The 15,180-nt window shown below is 45.5% G+C and overlaps 1 protein-coding gene across 5 annotated transcripts in view; it reads right to left on the reverse strand.

The window, feature by feature from the left end:
* Window positions 1-15,180, reverse strand: part of DACH2 (dachshund family transcription factor 2) — a 535,913-nt gene that overhangs the window by 145,596 nt on the left and 375,137 nt on the right. For all 5 annotated transcript variants that reach the window (XM_068250013.1, XM_068250015.1, XM_068250012.1 and 2 more), the window contains 2 exons: window positions 10,042-10,200; window positions 715-887 (listed from right to left, as the gene is read on the reverse strand). In XM_068250013.1, coding sequence (XP_068106114.1) covers window positions 715-887; window positions 10,042-10,200 — 332 coding nt within the window. The remainder of the gene's footprint in view (window positions 1-714; window positions 888-10,041; window positions 10,201-15,180) is intronic.

Raw genomic sequence — 15,180 nt, forward strand, 5'->3', positions numbered from 1 at the left:
CGTGCTTTTGTATCCGCTTCCTATAAACAAGAGTATCTGCTCTGCAAATTAACACAAAATAATATAAAGGACAACTGTAGTGAGAGGTATATGGAGGCTGACATATTTATTTTCTTTTAAGCAATACCGGTTACCTGGCTATCCTGATCCTCTGCCTCTAATTCTTCTAGCCATAGCCCCTGAACAAGCATGCAGCAGATCAGGTGTTTCTGACAATATTGTCAGATCTGACAAGATTATCTGCATGCTTCTTTCTGGTGTGATTCTGACACTACTGCAGCCAAATAGACCAGCAGGGCTGCCAGGCAACTGGTATTGCTTAAAAGGAAATAAATATTTCAGCCTCCATATACTTCTTAGTACAGTTGACCTTTAAATAATGCAATCATTTTGTGCATTAGGTGGAAAATCCCCTACTTTGTGTTTTTAGCGAAGCTTTATGTTAATAGCTCGATCCTCTCTCGGTGGATATTTGCTGGGATTCTCTGACAAATCCGTTTATCCGTACGCTCGGTACGCGGCGGCGATGCCAGTCGGTGACCGGTGTGAGTATTCAGGCCTGCGACTCCCTGGCTGCAGCAAGCAGTACGTTATACTCAGACAGATCATCTCTGCACATCCCCACTGCAGCCCCCAGCACAATGCCTGCTCAGCGTGCTGCAAGGTGTGACATGGTGACAGCCGTGTGCCGGAGCACGCAGCCATTGTCCTTACCTTGATGACAGAGGCCCCCACTCGAGACAGAGGACTGTGCATTTGTGCTGCTGCCGCCATGTTGGCTATGGTATTAAGGTGATTCATCTGATTCATCGCCATGGCAACGGATGCAGGAGGTAGACTGACGGGCAGGAGGGGGTGGGGCATCATCATGAAGGGTAATTCCAGTCCTAGAAAACATCAGATGTTACAGGTATCAGTACAGAAAGCACATATATATTACAGTGAGACTACAAGCATTTCCTGTCCAGGGGAATGTAGAATACAGTGCGACTACAAGCATTTCCTGTCCGGGGAATGTATATCACAGTGTGACTACAAGCATTTCCTGTCCGGGGTATTGTATATTACAGTGTGACTACAAGCGTTTCCTGTCCGGGGGAATGTATATTACAGTGTGACTACAAGCATTTCCTGTCCGGGGAATGTATATTACAGTGAGACTACAAGCAATTCCTGTCCGGGGAATGTATATTACAGTGAGACTACAAGCAATTCCTGTCCGGGGAATGTATATTACAGTGCGACTACAAGCATTTCCTGTCCGGGGAATGTATATCACAGTGTGACTACAAGCATTTCCTGTCCGGGGTATTGTATATTACAGTGTGACTACAAGCGTTTCCTGTCCGGGGGAATGTATATTACAGTGAGACTACAAGCATTTCCTGTCCAGGGGAATGTAGAATACAGTGCGACTACAAGCATTTCCTGTCCGGGGAATGTATATCACAGTGTGACTACAAGCATTTCCTGTCCGGGGTATTGTATATTACAGTGTGACTACAAGCGTTTCCTGTCCGGGGGAATGTATATTACAGTGTGACTACAAGCGTTTCCTGTCCGGGGGAATGTATATTACAGTGTGACTACAAGAGTTTCCTGTCCGGGGGAATGTATATTACAGTGTGACTACAAGCGTTTCCTGTCCGGGGTATTGTATATTACAGTGTGACTACAAGCGTTTCCTGTCCGGGGGAATGTATATTACAGTGTGACTACAAGCGTTTCCTGTCCGGGGGAATGTATATTACAGTGTGACTACAAGAGTTTCCTGTTCGGGGAATGTATATTACACAGTGTGACTACAAGGGTTTCCTGTCCGGGGAATGTATATTACAGTGTGACTACAAGCATTTCCTGTCCGGGGAATGTATATTATAGTGTGACTACAAGCGTTTCCTGTCCGGGGAATGTATATCACAGTGTGACTACAAGCATTTCCTGTCTGGGGAATGTATATTACAGTGTGACTACAAGCATTTCCTGTCCGGGGAATGTATATTACAGTGAGACTACAAGCAATTCCTGTCCGGGGAATGTATATTACAGTGAGACTACAAGCAATTCCTGTCCGGGGAATGTATATTACAGTGAGACTACAAGCATTTCCTGTCCGGGGAATGTATATTACAGTGAGACTACAAGCATTTCCTGTCCGGGGAATGTATATTACAGTGAGACTACAAGCATTTCCTGTCCGGGGAATGTATATTACAGTGAGACTACAAGCATTTCCTGCCTGGGGAATGTATATTACAGTGAGACTACAAGCATTTCCTGTCCGGGGAATGTATATTACAGTGTGACTACAAGCATTTCCTGTCCGGGGAATGTATATTACAGTGTGTCTACAAGCATTTCCTGTCCGGGGAATGTATATTAGTGACTACAAGCATTTCCTGTCTGGGGAATGTATATTACAGTGTGACTACAAGCATTTCCTGTATGGGGAATGTATGCATTCTACTATATGTCACTACGGGGCCTCTTTAACAGGTCCTGGTACATTCATACAGACAAGATAAGACACAGAACATTTATATTACGCTTTTCTCCTGGCGGACTCAAAGGCCTCAATTCATAAAGCATTACCACATTTGGTAATGCAGAAAACAGCTGATTTTACTGTCAATTCATTAAGGCTGTTACAACATGAAAAGCTAAAATTCACAAGCAGTGAGGTAAATTACCGACTTGTGCAGTAAAAACCTCAACACACGTCAGTAAATGTCAATTCATAAACACTACAACATGCGGTAAAACCCATACAGTTTACCGGCACCTCTGGTGTGGCAGAATCAAAGCGTAGACTGTGGGAAGCCAGCCGTGTCTCACACAAGCAACGAGGGATAAGCTATGACTGACAGGAGCAGAAGCCAATCGGAAAAACCCATCTCCTGCAAGTCCCAATAATGGCTTTTGTTAGGTTGAGCAGGCTTCTCGAGAGATTCCAGATTTTCTACACCCCCCCTCCCCCCCCCACCCCAGGCAGCCAGCAGAGAGATTGGAACAAAGAGGCTTCCCCTGCGGCCATTTAACCCCTTAAAGAGGAACTCCGGTGAAAATAATAAAACATTGCTTAATTTTTTACAATAATTATGTATAAGTTATTTAGTCAGTGTTTGCCCATTGTAAAATCTTTCCTCTCCCTAATTTACATTCTGACATTCATCACCTGGTGACATTTTTACTGCTGTCAGGTGATGTCAGAGGAAGGAGATGCTGCTTGCTTTTTTGGCAGTTGGAAACAGCTGTCATTTCCCACAATAGAACAAGGCTCCCACAGTGTGGTGTCAGGACCTCAGAGCTATGAGGTGCTGACATCACACTGTGGGAGGGGTTTCACCACAAAATCAGCCATACAGAGCCCACTGATGATCCGTTTCAGAAAAGGAATAGATTTCTCATCGGAAATGAGTTATCAACTACTGATTGGGATGAAGTTCAATTCTTTGTTACGGTTTCTCTAAGTTCCTGTCTGAAGATGTGGAGGAGCTAGTGGGGAAATTACCTAAGCTTGTCATGTGTAATGTCTCCTGAAAGTACATATAAGGTGTGGCAATTAAATAAAATGTTAAGAAAGACTAATGGACAGATTCAGAGCGAGCAAAGGCAGTTTAACAAACGTACCGTATATACTTGCATATACGCCGACCTGTTTATAGGCCGAGGTACCCACTTTTCCCTCAGAAACCAGGTAAAAGTGATTGACTCATGTATAAGCCCCCTCTCCAATATAGCTCCCTCCACAGTAGCCAGATGTTCCCCCAGTACAAGTCAGCCCCCCTCTCCATAGCCAGATGTGCTCCAGGATCATACAGCTGTGATTCAAAAAGCCACTAGATGGCGTCATAGATATGAGGCACAGCAATTGCCACACAGGAAGAATCCCCGATCATTGCACCGCTGAGACATTGCTTACATGCTCCGCTTCACAAGCCAGGGAACACAGATAGTCTTGAGCAGAGCATTCTGCACATCATGTTGCGGGGACGGGCAGCACGGACACAGCAGAGAGCAAGCTGGAAAGAGCAGAATCACTAATGCACAATCCTTACTCGCCTGCGTCTCTTCCTTCCAATCAGCGGGGAGGGAAGGGACGCAGGCGGGAAGCAGTGATATGGAGGAGGTGGGGGAGCGGCAAAAGTAACAGTGGCCATGTAAACAGCCGGCTATCGACACGCTGCGTGCCGCTAGCATGGCGGTATGATTTATGGGGGCCAGCAGAGCACAGGGGGGGGGACGCTGTATAGCAACAGAGGCTGGGTATTATATGCAGACCCAGCCTCTGTGTGCAATTAGGATTTTTAAAACCCACCTTGGGTTCTCTTTAAAGAGGATCTGTAACGTCAAAAGATCCCCTGGGGGGTACTCACCTCGGGTGGGGGAAGCCTCCGGATCCTAATGAGGCTTCCCACGCCGTCCTCTGTCCCACGGGGGTCTCGCTGTAGCCCTCCGTGAAAGATGACGTCAATATTAACCTTCCCGGCTCCTGCGCAGGCGATCTGACGGCTGTCGGCTCCGAACTACACGGAAATACCTGATCGCCGTTGGGTCTGCTCTACTGCGCAGGCGCAAGTTTCCGGCGCCTGCGCAGTAGAGCGGACCAGAGTGAGATCGGGTATTTCCGTGTAGTTCGAAGCCGAAAGCAGCCACAGTGCCCCCGCTGGAGCCAGCAAAGGTAAATATTGAACTGACAGTCGGGTCTGTCGCCGGCTGTTCGGAGGGCTGCAGCGAGACCCCCGTGGGACAGAGGACGGCGTGGGACGCCTCATTAGGATCCGGAGGCTTCCCCCACCCGAGGTGAGTACCCCCCAGGGGATCTTTTTGACGTTACAGAGTCTCTTTAACAAAACCTGCTCCACCATCCGTTTTGCTCCACTGACTCGCATATAAGCCGAAGGGGTGACTTTTCAGCCCATTTTTTATGCTGAAGAATTAAGCTTATAAGCGAGTATATACTGTACATCTAAAGTGATGTCTGAGATGCCTCTTACTGTTGTAATGTCGTCACCGCACGGAACAGCATGCATCATCAGAGACACTCTTCTGCTGTTACCGAAAAGGTTTTGTCCATGGGCTTCGGTAAATTAACGCCTGTGAACATTTTTATGAATTCGCACGCAAGTTTTAAATACCGAATGCGGTATTTTAACGTCCAGATTTTTTTTTTATCACACAGCCTTTTATGAATCAAGGCCATAGCCTCAGAGCAGCAGCCAGAGGGCATGCTTAGTAGGCAGTAGCAGTGTTAGGGAGTCTTGCCCAAGGACCCCTTACTGAATAGTTGCTGGCGTATTGAACAGGAAGAGCCGAGATTCGAACTCCAGTCTCCTGTGTCAAAAGCGGAGTCCTTAACCTATGCACAATCCAGCCACTAGCAACGATCCTACCTAATAAAACTCCACCGTCCCTGTGTCCCCTGTTCCTGTGCTTTTAGCCAGCGGCACATGGACGCTACGAACAGGAGGACGAAGGCGTGGGGGGCGGCGAGGGGCAGTTGTTGCGTGTGACGAGGAGCACGGGCAGTCGCTCTTGGGAAGGGGGTCGCATCCCAAACCAGTTTTTTAACAGGCGGGCTAATATACGAGTAATAATATAACCTATAATTTCAAAAACGGAATGTCTGAGATGGTCCTACTCTTTCCCGAACCTGCAGCTGACCAGATTTGCGCTCGTAGCGTGAAAGCGAGACGCGGGGGCTGCACGCCGCTCATCAAGTCTCAAACTTTTTTCAGCTCGGAGAAACGTTGACCCACCGTCGAGCTCGGCTCATAAAATTCGGGCAGAAATATTATTTTACATGGAAAAGTGATCTGTCACAGGCCTGACTCCTCATCTATTCTAATTACCCAGGGAAGGATCCCGCGCGGCCCTGGAATATATACGGCCTCATTGCATACTCCACATCATTTCATTCTGGGCTAAAATTAATTTTGGACGACATTTCTGATTTTACGTCCGCTCCATAAATTAATGAATTAATCATAGACTCCTTGTTTTATGATCTGCTTCCCGCTATAATTTTACAATGAATTATACAACAATCCGGCCCGATATTAAATACGATCCGGAGACAATTAAACGCCATTTTTAACGTGTTTTTTTTTTCTTTTTTTTTTAATCTCTCCAGTTTCTTCTTCCCCATCTTTTTGTCCTTATAGATTCTCAGCTATGAATCTCGGATCGAGGGATGAAATAATTAAAGACGTAATTAAGTAAAGTACTCGATAATTAACATGACAGTCTTATTCTGGGCCCTGGAAAGGCTGTTATTGTTTTATTAACTGAATTGGAAAGTTAATGGACGCAGACTTGCTGAATATTGTGCCGTGTCCTCTACAAGGGATGCTGCTCCAGGCTGCTATCACTGCTAAACGAGAGCAAGAATCTCCAGTTAGAGTCCCAGCCAGGGCACTATCTGCATGGAGTTTGTATGTTCCTTATGTGTCTGCTCGGGATTCCTCCAGGCACTCTAGTTTCCGCCCTCATCCCAAAAACAGAGATAGGTTTATTGGTTTGTACCTAAAATTGTTCCTAGACTATGAAAGACATAAGACTATGGTAGGGATGAGATTGTAAACTCCTCTGAGGACAGTCAGTGACATGGCTATGTGCTCTGTAATGTGCTGCAGAAGATGTCAGTGCTATATACATACATAATAATAATATGGTAGGACATTAGACTATGACTATGGTAGGATTAGATTGTGAGCTCCTCTGAGGACAGTCAGTGACATGACTATGTATTCTGTAATGTGCTGCAGAAGATGTCAGTGCTATATAAATACATAATAATATGGTAGGACATTAGACTATGACTATGGTAGGGATTAGATTGTGAGCTCCTCTGAGGAGTCAGTGACATGACTATGTACTCTGTAATGTGCTGCAGGAGATGTCAGTGCTATATAAATACATAATAATAATATGGTAGGACATTAGACTATGACTATGGTAGGATTAGATTGTGAGCCCCTCTGAGCACAGTCAGTGACATGACTATGTACTCTGTAATGTGCTGCCGAAGATGTCAGTGCTATATAAATACATAATAATAATATGGTAGGACATTAGACTATGACTATGGTAGGATTAGATTGTGAGCCCCTCTGAGCACAGTCAGTGACATGACTATGTACTCTGTAATGTGCTGCAGAAGATGCCAGTGTTATATAAATACATAATAATAATATGGGAGGACATTAGACTATGACTATGGTAGGATTAGATTGTGAGCTCCTCTGAGGACAGTCAGTGACATGGCTATGTGCTCTGTAATGTGCTGCCGAAGATGTCAGTGCTATATAAATACATAATAATAATATGGTAGGACATTAGACTATGACTATGGTAGGATTAGAGTGTGAGCTCCTCTGAGGACAGTCAGTGACATGACTATGTACTCTATACAGCACTGCAGAAGATGTCAGTGCTATATAAATACATAATAATAATATGGGAGGACATTAGACTATGACTATGGTAGGATTAGATTGTGAGCTCCTCTGAGGACAGTGAGTGACATGACTATGTACTCTGTAATGTGCTGCAGAAGATGTCATTGCTATATAAATACATAATAATATGGTAGGACATTAGACTATGACTATGGTAGGATTAGAGTGTGAGCTCCTCTGAGGACAGTCAGTGACATGACTATGTACTCTGTAATGTGCTGCAGAAGATGTCAGTGCTATATAAATACATAATAATAATATGGTAGGACATTAGACTATGACTATGGTAGGATTAGATTGTGAGCTCCTCTGAGGACAGTCAGTGACGTGACTATGTACTCTGTAAAGTGCTGCAGAAGATGTCAGTGCTATATAAATACATAATAATAATATGGCAGGACATTAGACTAGGACTATGGTAGGATTAGAGTGTGAGCTCCTCTGAGGACAGTCAGTGACATGACTATGTACTCTGTAATGTGCTGCAGAAGATGTCAGTGCTATATAAATACATAATAATAATATGGTAGGACATTAGACTATGACTATGGTAGGATTAGATTGTGAGCCCCTCTGAGCACAGTCAGTTTTAAGAAGGCAAATGTCACCAAGCATTGCTTAGTAGTAGGAGGGCTTTTCGGTCTCTTTACTCCCCCCTATACACCCCTAGTGCTTCTGGGTCACCCTGAGCTGCCTGGTTGCTCTGTTGTACTGGTACAAGCCCTATCCCTATACAGCCATATCAATCCCTGCCATGTACTAATGAGGGCCAAAAGCCTGAAACAGGCTGTCTACATGTGGGATTTGTGTGGCTGTGTAATACATAAAGCTATTGGCTTGCTATACACCAGCGGTTCTGGATGCTTGCCTGGCTTATGCTGGGCATACATGGTTTTATATTATCAATCGAGCCGCTGATGGCTCGATTGATAATATTCAACCTGTCTGATCACCGCGGCAGGTCGATACCGCACTCGATCCCCGCGGGCGGACAATGGTGGAAACGAAAGGCGGATAAGGAAGTGCCCGTGGGGACGAGCGTGGATCGATCCGCTCGATACCGGCGCATAATCTAACCATGTATGCCCAGCATTATAGGGGCGAAAATTGATAATTTGCATGTTCAGTAGTGGTGCATTGTGGGTAACCGCACATGTTCACTTATAGCTGAATTATTGCAATATTATTATCTTTCTGTTTTAAGAAGGCAAATGTCACCAAGCATTACTTAGTAGGAGGGTTTTTCGGTCCCTTTTATCCCCCTATACATTCCTAGTGGTTTGGGTCACCCTGAGCTGCTTGGTTACTCTGTTGACATGACTATGTAACTGTAAAGTGCTGCAGGAGATGTCAGCGATATATAAACACATACTGGGTAATAATGATATGGTAGGTCATTTGTCTATGACAATCAGAGCCTTAAAAATCCATCAGCTGATCAAACTGATCACATGCTCCTCCGAGAGTTCTCCTAACCAATGCCATCCCTACTCCCCAGCCTTCAAACATTTAAATAAGACAAATCAAGCTTAAAGGGACACTTAAGTCAAACAAAAAAAATGAGTTTTACTCACCTAGGGCTTCCAAAAGCCCCCTGCAGCTGTCCGGTGCCCTCGCCGTCTCCCTCCGATCCTCCTGGCCCTGCCGGCAGCCACTTCCTGTTTCGATGACAGGAGCTGACAGGCTGGGGACGCGAGTGATTCTTCGCGTTCCCAGACACATTAGCACCCTCTATGCTGCTATATGGTATTTGATATATGCTATAGCAGCATAGATGGTGCTAATGTGTCTGGGAACGCGAAGAATCACTCGCGTCCCCAGCCTGTCAGCTCCTGTCAGTGAAACAGGAAGTGGCTGCCGGCGGGGCCAGAAGGATCGGAGGGAGATGGCGAGGGCACCGGACAGCTGCAGGGGGCTATTGGCAGCCCCTGGTGAGTAAAACTCATTTTTTTTGTTTGACATAAGTGTCCCTTTAAATGGGGCACTACGGCGAAAAACTGTAAAATTTAAAATATGTGCAGACATATACAAATAAGAAATTCATTTTTTCCAGAGTAAAATGAGCCATAAATGACTTTTCTCCCATGTTGCTGTCACTTACAGTAGGTAGTAGAAATCTGACAGAAGTGACAGGTTTTGGACTAGTCCATCTCTCCATAGGGGATTCTCAGCCAGGCTTTTATTCTTGATAAAGATATTTCCGAAAAAGGATGTAAACAATGATGCTGGCCAGCTTCCCTGCTCGCTACACAGTTTTTTGGCAGTTGGACAGAGCAACTGCCATTCACTAAGTGCTTTTGAAAATAAATAAATCCCTGAGACTCCCCTATAAAGAGATGGACTAGTCCAAAACCTGTCACTCCTGTCAGATTTCTACTGCCTACTGTAAGTGACAGCAACATAGGAGAAAAGTAATTTATGGCTCATTTTACTCTGGGAAAATGTACTTCGTATTTGTATATGTTTGCACATATTTTACACTTTACAGTTTTTCGCTGTAGTGCCCCTTTAAGCTAACTAAGCATGTTGAGCAATGATAAAGCAATCCTCCCCAGCCCCGCAGTTCTAGGAATGTACGTACTGTTAGCCAGTAGGTGGTTCTGCTGGAGAGGACTCAGTGGATGGGCACCTCCGATGGTGGATTGTCCGGATATTGTGACGTGGGTCAGGCCGTGCTGAGAGCCGCTGCTGGCGATGGGAGACTGCAGCTTCTCCTTATCCCACGAGGACTCGCTGCCACCTGCAAGGCACAACAACAGGCAAGGTTATCCAACAGGAAGTGGTCACGTGACACATCAGCCGCCATCTTTGCCTGGATGAGGGGGAAGCCATTCTGATAAAAAAAAAATGCCCTAAAACCAAGTCCAGATAAGAAAGAAGACATCTCTATGCGCCAGGCGTGTTGTGTAATCTGTCACAGCATGTTTCAGGTATGATAAATCAACCATACTGATTATTACTCTGGTCCCATGTGTGTGGTCCGGTATTAGGCCCCATTCACAACTAAGCGGGAATCGCACGATTCCTGCTAACCGCAAATCGATAGCGGTTTTTAAAACCGCTAGTCCTATTGTACCCTATGGCAATGTTCTTAGTCTTGCGATCGCGGGAATTTTGCAATTAGCGGTAATCGCAAACACGTTACCTGCAGTGTTTCAGCGGCGATTTGGGAGCAATGAGAACCGCTAATCACGATCGCTCCCAAGACGCTACTTTGTCCAGTGATTTTTCCGCATTAATCGCGTAGAAATCACTCCCGCAAAACGCTAGCGGTAACCGCTAGCGTTTTGTGATTTCAAGTGTGAATGAGGCCTTAAGCCCAATCTACATGATACGATTCTTTGTACGATTCGATTACGATTCTATTTACGATTCGATTAAATCCGGCATGTCCGATCAGGATTCGATTCGATTTGATATTGCAAAACAATGGCAAATCGAATTGCATCGAATCCTGATCGGACATGTCGGATTTAATCGAATCGTAATCGAATCGTACAAAGAATCGTATCGTGTAGATTGGGCTTATTTAGAATCCAAAGACTAGTGGTGTATGTAGGGAATCTGACACCCAGTGCTGATTTACAGACATCCTCCCCACAGAAATAAAAAATGTTTTTGAAGGGAGTTTTGATGGGTTGGGGTGCTGAGCGTGCAAATTTTGGGGATTTTTTGGGGAAAAGGAGTCATCAGGATGTGGAGTTATGAAACTCTGTACTCTATACAGTGCTGCAGAAGATGTCAGTGTCAGTTTATAAATAATCAATAGTTTAGGACACTCTGGTATTACAGCAGTCAGTGCACATGGCTACTAATGACAGGCAACTTCTGAAGCACTAAACACATCCTGCCACCTCTCCCTGCTAACCCACAACCTGCAGCTACAGGGCATGAGAAAGCCTGATTGGGACTCTGAGGCTTTCCCCTCCCAAGGTAAGTATTCCCCAGAGGGTTTTCTTTTGTACAGGTTCTCTTTAAATGTATCACCTAAACAACTTTTGGATTCTGGTCACAGAGATCTCCTGTTGTCAATTCTAATGATGCCATCTTCATACCTCCCAACTTTTTGAGATGAGAAAAAGGGACAGTTAAGCCACACCTCTGCCACATCCCTGGCCACGCCCTCACCACGCCTCTAGTCATGCATACCATAAAGCTTTCATAAGAAAAATATGTTGTTTTATAATTCAAACCACACTGGTCCTTCCTATCCTGGTTCATTTTCCTTCATAGTAACATTGTAAAATTAGTAATATATCAATTTAAAGGACGGGAATAAAGTTTAGAGTTAATGAAACACATTTTCAGTAGAGAAATGTATATACTTACATAGAAAGAGGGACAAAGTCCTGAAAGAGGGACAAATGAGGAGGACAGAGGGACAGCACAGGGCTCCCAAAAAGGGACTGTCCCTCCAAAAGAGGGACAGCTGGGAGCTATGCATCTTGAAGGTGACACTTGAGAGCAGCCAACAGGAGGGCTTCATATACACTTCAGTGTGGGAATGGGGTGGGGTTTTCAGATTGCGGCAGATTGTCAACCATGATGCTGGCCTACTAATTAACCCCCAGTGCTCTCCACATAAACAGACGGGAATCGTGATAAAATCGTTGCACTTCGCAATTCTGCAATCCGCAGTCGCTGTTTGACGCAAAGCGGCCGTAGTGGGTTCAAGGCCTGTCTGTGCCAAAAACAATTCCATGTATGAAACCTTTATTACTTTGCAAATCTGATTCTGATCAACTGCAGAACCAATGATGAGGAGAATTCTCATCTCTACTCTCAGTCAGTCTGCTACATGTTTACATCATGTGATGCAGTGTGACCAATGAGGCGGCATGGCAATCCTTGGTCTGTTATTATAATGCAGTGAGACAGGGTTGGTGCTTCCACAAGGCAAACTAGGCAGCTGCCAGGGCCCCCAAGTCAGACACTGGAAGAGTTCACAATAATTTTGTCAGTCCTTTATTACGATGTAATACCCCCACATTCATCTGTGCCCAGAGATGCATTATAGCTGAACCCCCACATGCCTTGAGCAGGAATGAGAGGAGGGTGTGGGGGGCAGCGTCCAATCACCGCTGAGCGCCAGGCTTCATTTGCATTTCAATGGAATGGAGTACCAGGAGATAAAATACACTGGAAGTTTGAAAACTAAATGTTGTTGAAGTTGAAACTTCTGTATTTTTATGAAAAACAGACCGATGTCGGGAATGCATCTAGGCAGAGGCGATTCAGCTGAGCTTTAAAAACCCAGAAAAGGATGAAGGTGAAATGGGGCCCTCCACAAGATAGCACTTTTCACCCAGTGCTGCTGGTCACCTGGCTTTTTTTAGCTAGATTTGGTGGGGCCCCTAAACTCTCTCCAGACCCTAAGCAACTGCCTAGAATTGCTCTGCGAAAACCTCAATACTTATCAATACGTAAACACATATAGTAAAACTTTACTGATGTACAGTATTTAACCGCCTGGGCCATACAACAACATCGCCAGGGGGGCAGCGCAGCACTTTGTTTTTTTTTTAATTTAATCATGTAGCTAGCCTAGCGCTAGCTACATGATAGCCGCTGTGCAGCGGCATCCCCCCTCCCCTTCCGATCACCTCCGGCGATCAGAGCAAACAGGAAATCCCGTTCAGAACAGGGATTTCCTGTTTGGCTTCGAGATGACGTCATCGACGTCGTGACATCAAAGGGAGTCCCGACCCACCCCTCAGCACTGATTCGGTAGCGGTATCGGGTAGCGGCGGATCGGATGTAACACACACACACAAAAAAAATGCAAATCGGCCCAGCAGGGCCTGAGAAATCCTCCACGGTGGTATAGCCCGAGCTGAGCTGGTATCGCCCAGGAGGTTAAAGTCTGAGAAACAATGTAATGGTCCACTACCACTAAAAAAAATTGTAAAATTAAAATACATGTAAACATGTACATATTAAAATGAGTAGATGCAGTGTAAACTACTTTTTTTTCCTATACTGCTGAAACTTAAAGTAAGTAGCAAAAGTTTGACAGGTTTTGGACTAGTCCATCTCCTCCTGTAGGATTCTCAGTATTTCCTTTATTTCTTACAAAAACACTCGATGGAAAGGCTCTATACAAAGATATTGGCTGGCTTCCCTACTCGTTTGCACATGATTTAAAGTGCACCTGAACCAAGTGAAATTATTTAAAACTAGGGACCTTAGCCCGTTTAATAACGGGCTCTAGGTCCGTCACCGCCACCACCTGTCAGCACACATGCACACACACGCCCGGCCCCCTGGCTGTCCTGCTCCCGTCCGAAACAACGGCTGTTCCTGCGGCACATGAGCAGTAGCGTAAAGCAGGGACAGACAGACAGACAGAGACACACACACACACACACACACACACACACACTACACACACTACACACACACACACTACACACACACACACACACACAGACACACACTACACACACACACTACACACACACACTACACACACTACACACACTACACACACACACACACTACACACACTACACACACTACACACACTACACACACACACACTACACACACACCACACACACACCACACCACACCACACCACACCACACCACACCACACACACACACACACACACACACACACACACACACACACACACACACACACTACACACACTACACACACTACACACACTACACACACACACACTACACACACTACACACACACCACACACACACCACACCACACCACACCACACCACACCACACCACACACACACACACACACACACACACACACACACACACACACACACACACACACACACACACACACACACACACACACACACACACACACACAGGTTTTTTTTTAGGTAGGATAAACACATGATGTACCTGCAATTAAATACTTATCTCACCATCAGTTCCTATCAGAAGCTCACCATTGTCCACCAACGACCATTCCTTTCAGTTCCCGACTAGATCTAGTCGTACTTGATTAGTCGTCGTTTTCTATGAAACAGGCGCAATATGAAGAATGGGCGTCGTGTTAGGATAACACAGTCTGTCGTGGCACAGAGTTGGAAATCCGCTACATTGGTTTGTACAGGCAGTGTGCTGGCAAGCGCTATTGTGTAGTATAACGCACCACACCTAGAGTGACACATGATCACGTCTCCGATCAGCCAATCACAAGAGTACAAGCCACTCTCTTGCATTTCCACTGATCTCCAAAACAAATGGACGTGTTGCAAATCACATCCCTGGGAATTAAGATGTGAATGTTTCTTACCCGCCGCGTCCGCGCTCCCCCCGACCGCGGCCGATGTCTTATTTCTCTGCTCGGTTTTATTTAACATCTGGAGCAGCAGCCGCCAGGCCCAGCTCTGAATAAGTCCCACATTTATCATCCTGTGAAACGGCCGCTTGGAAAGTAAATTTTCGCCTTTCTGGCGAAGCGCTGCGGTGGAAATAAATAAATAAGACTTTTCATCTAGAAAAGCCGGGAAACGCACGAAGGCGGCGGCGGCCATTAATAACAAGGTGTCACCATCTTTCATCCCAGAGGCCGGCTACGGGGTCTGCCAGGCAGCGTGGCAGGGGTCACACTTCAAAACAGCTGCTTAGTAGGAGTCAGAAAACCAAGTTTTTCTTTTCTTATTTATGTATTTTTTCTTTTCTTGTGCAGCCCGCGCCCTCTCTTCCTCTAGTGCACACGTGTCAAACTCAAGGCCCGCG

Source organism: Hyperolius riggenbachi, chromosome 8 (assembly GCF_040937935.1).
Source record: "Hyperolius riggenbachi isolate aHypRig1 chromosome 8, aHypRig1.pri, whole genome shotgun sequence".
In the NCBI taxonomy this organism is placed as follows: Eukaryota; Metazoa; Chordata; class Amphibia; order Anura; family Hyperoliidae; genus Hyperolius; species Hyperolius riggenbachi.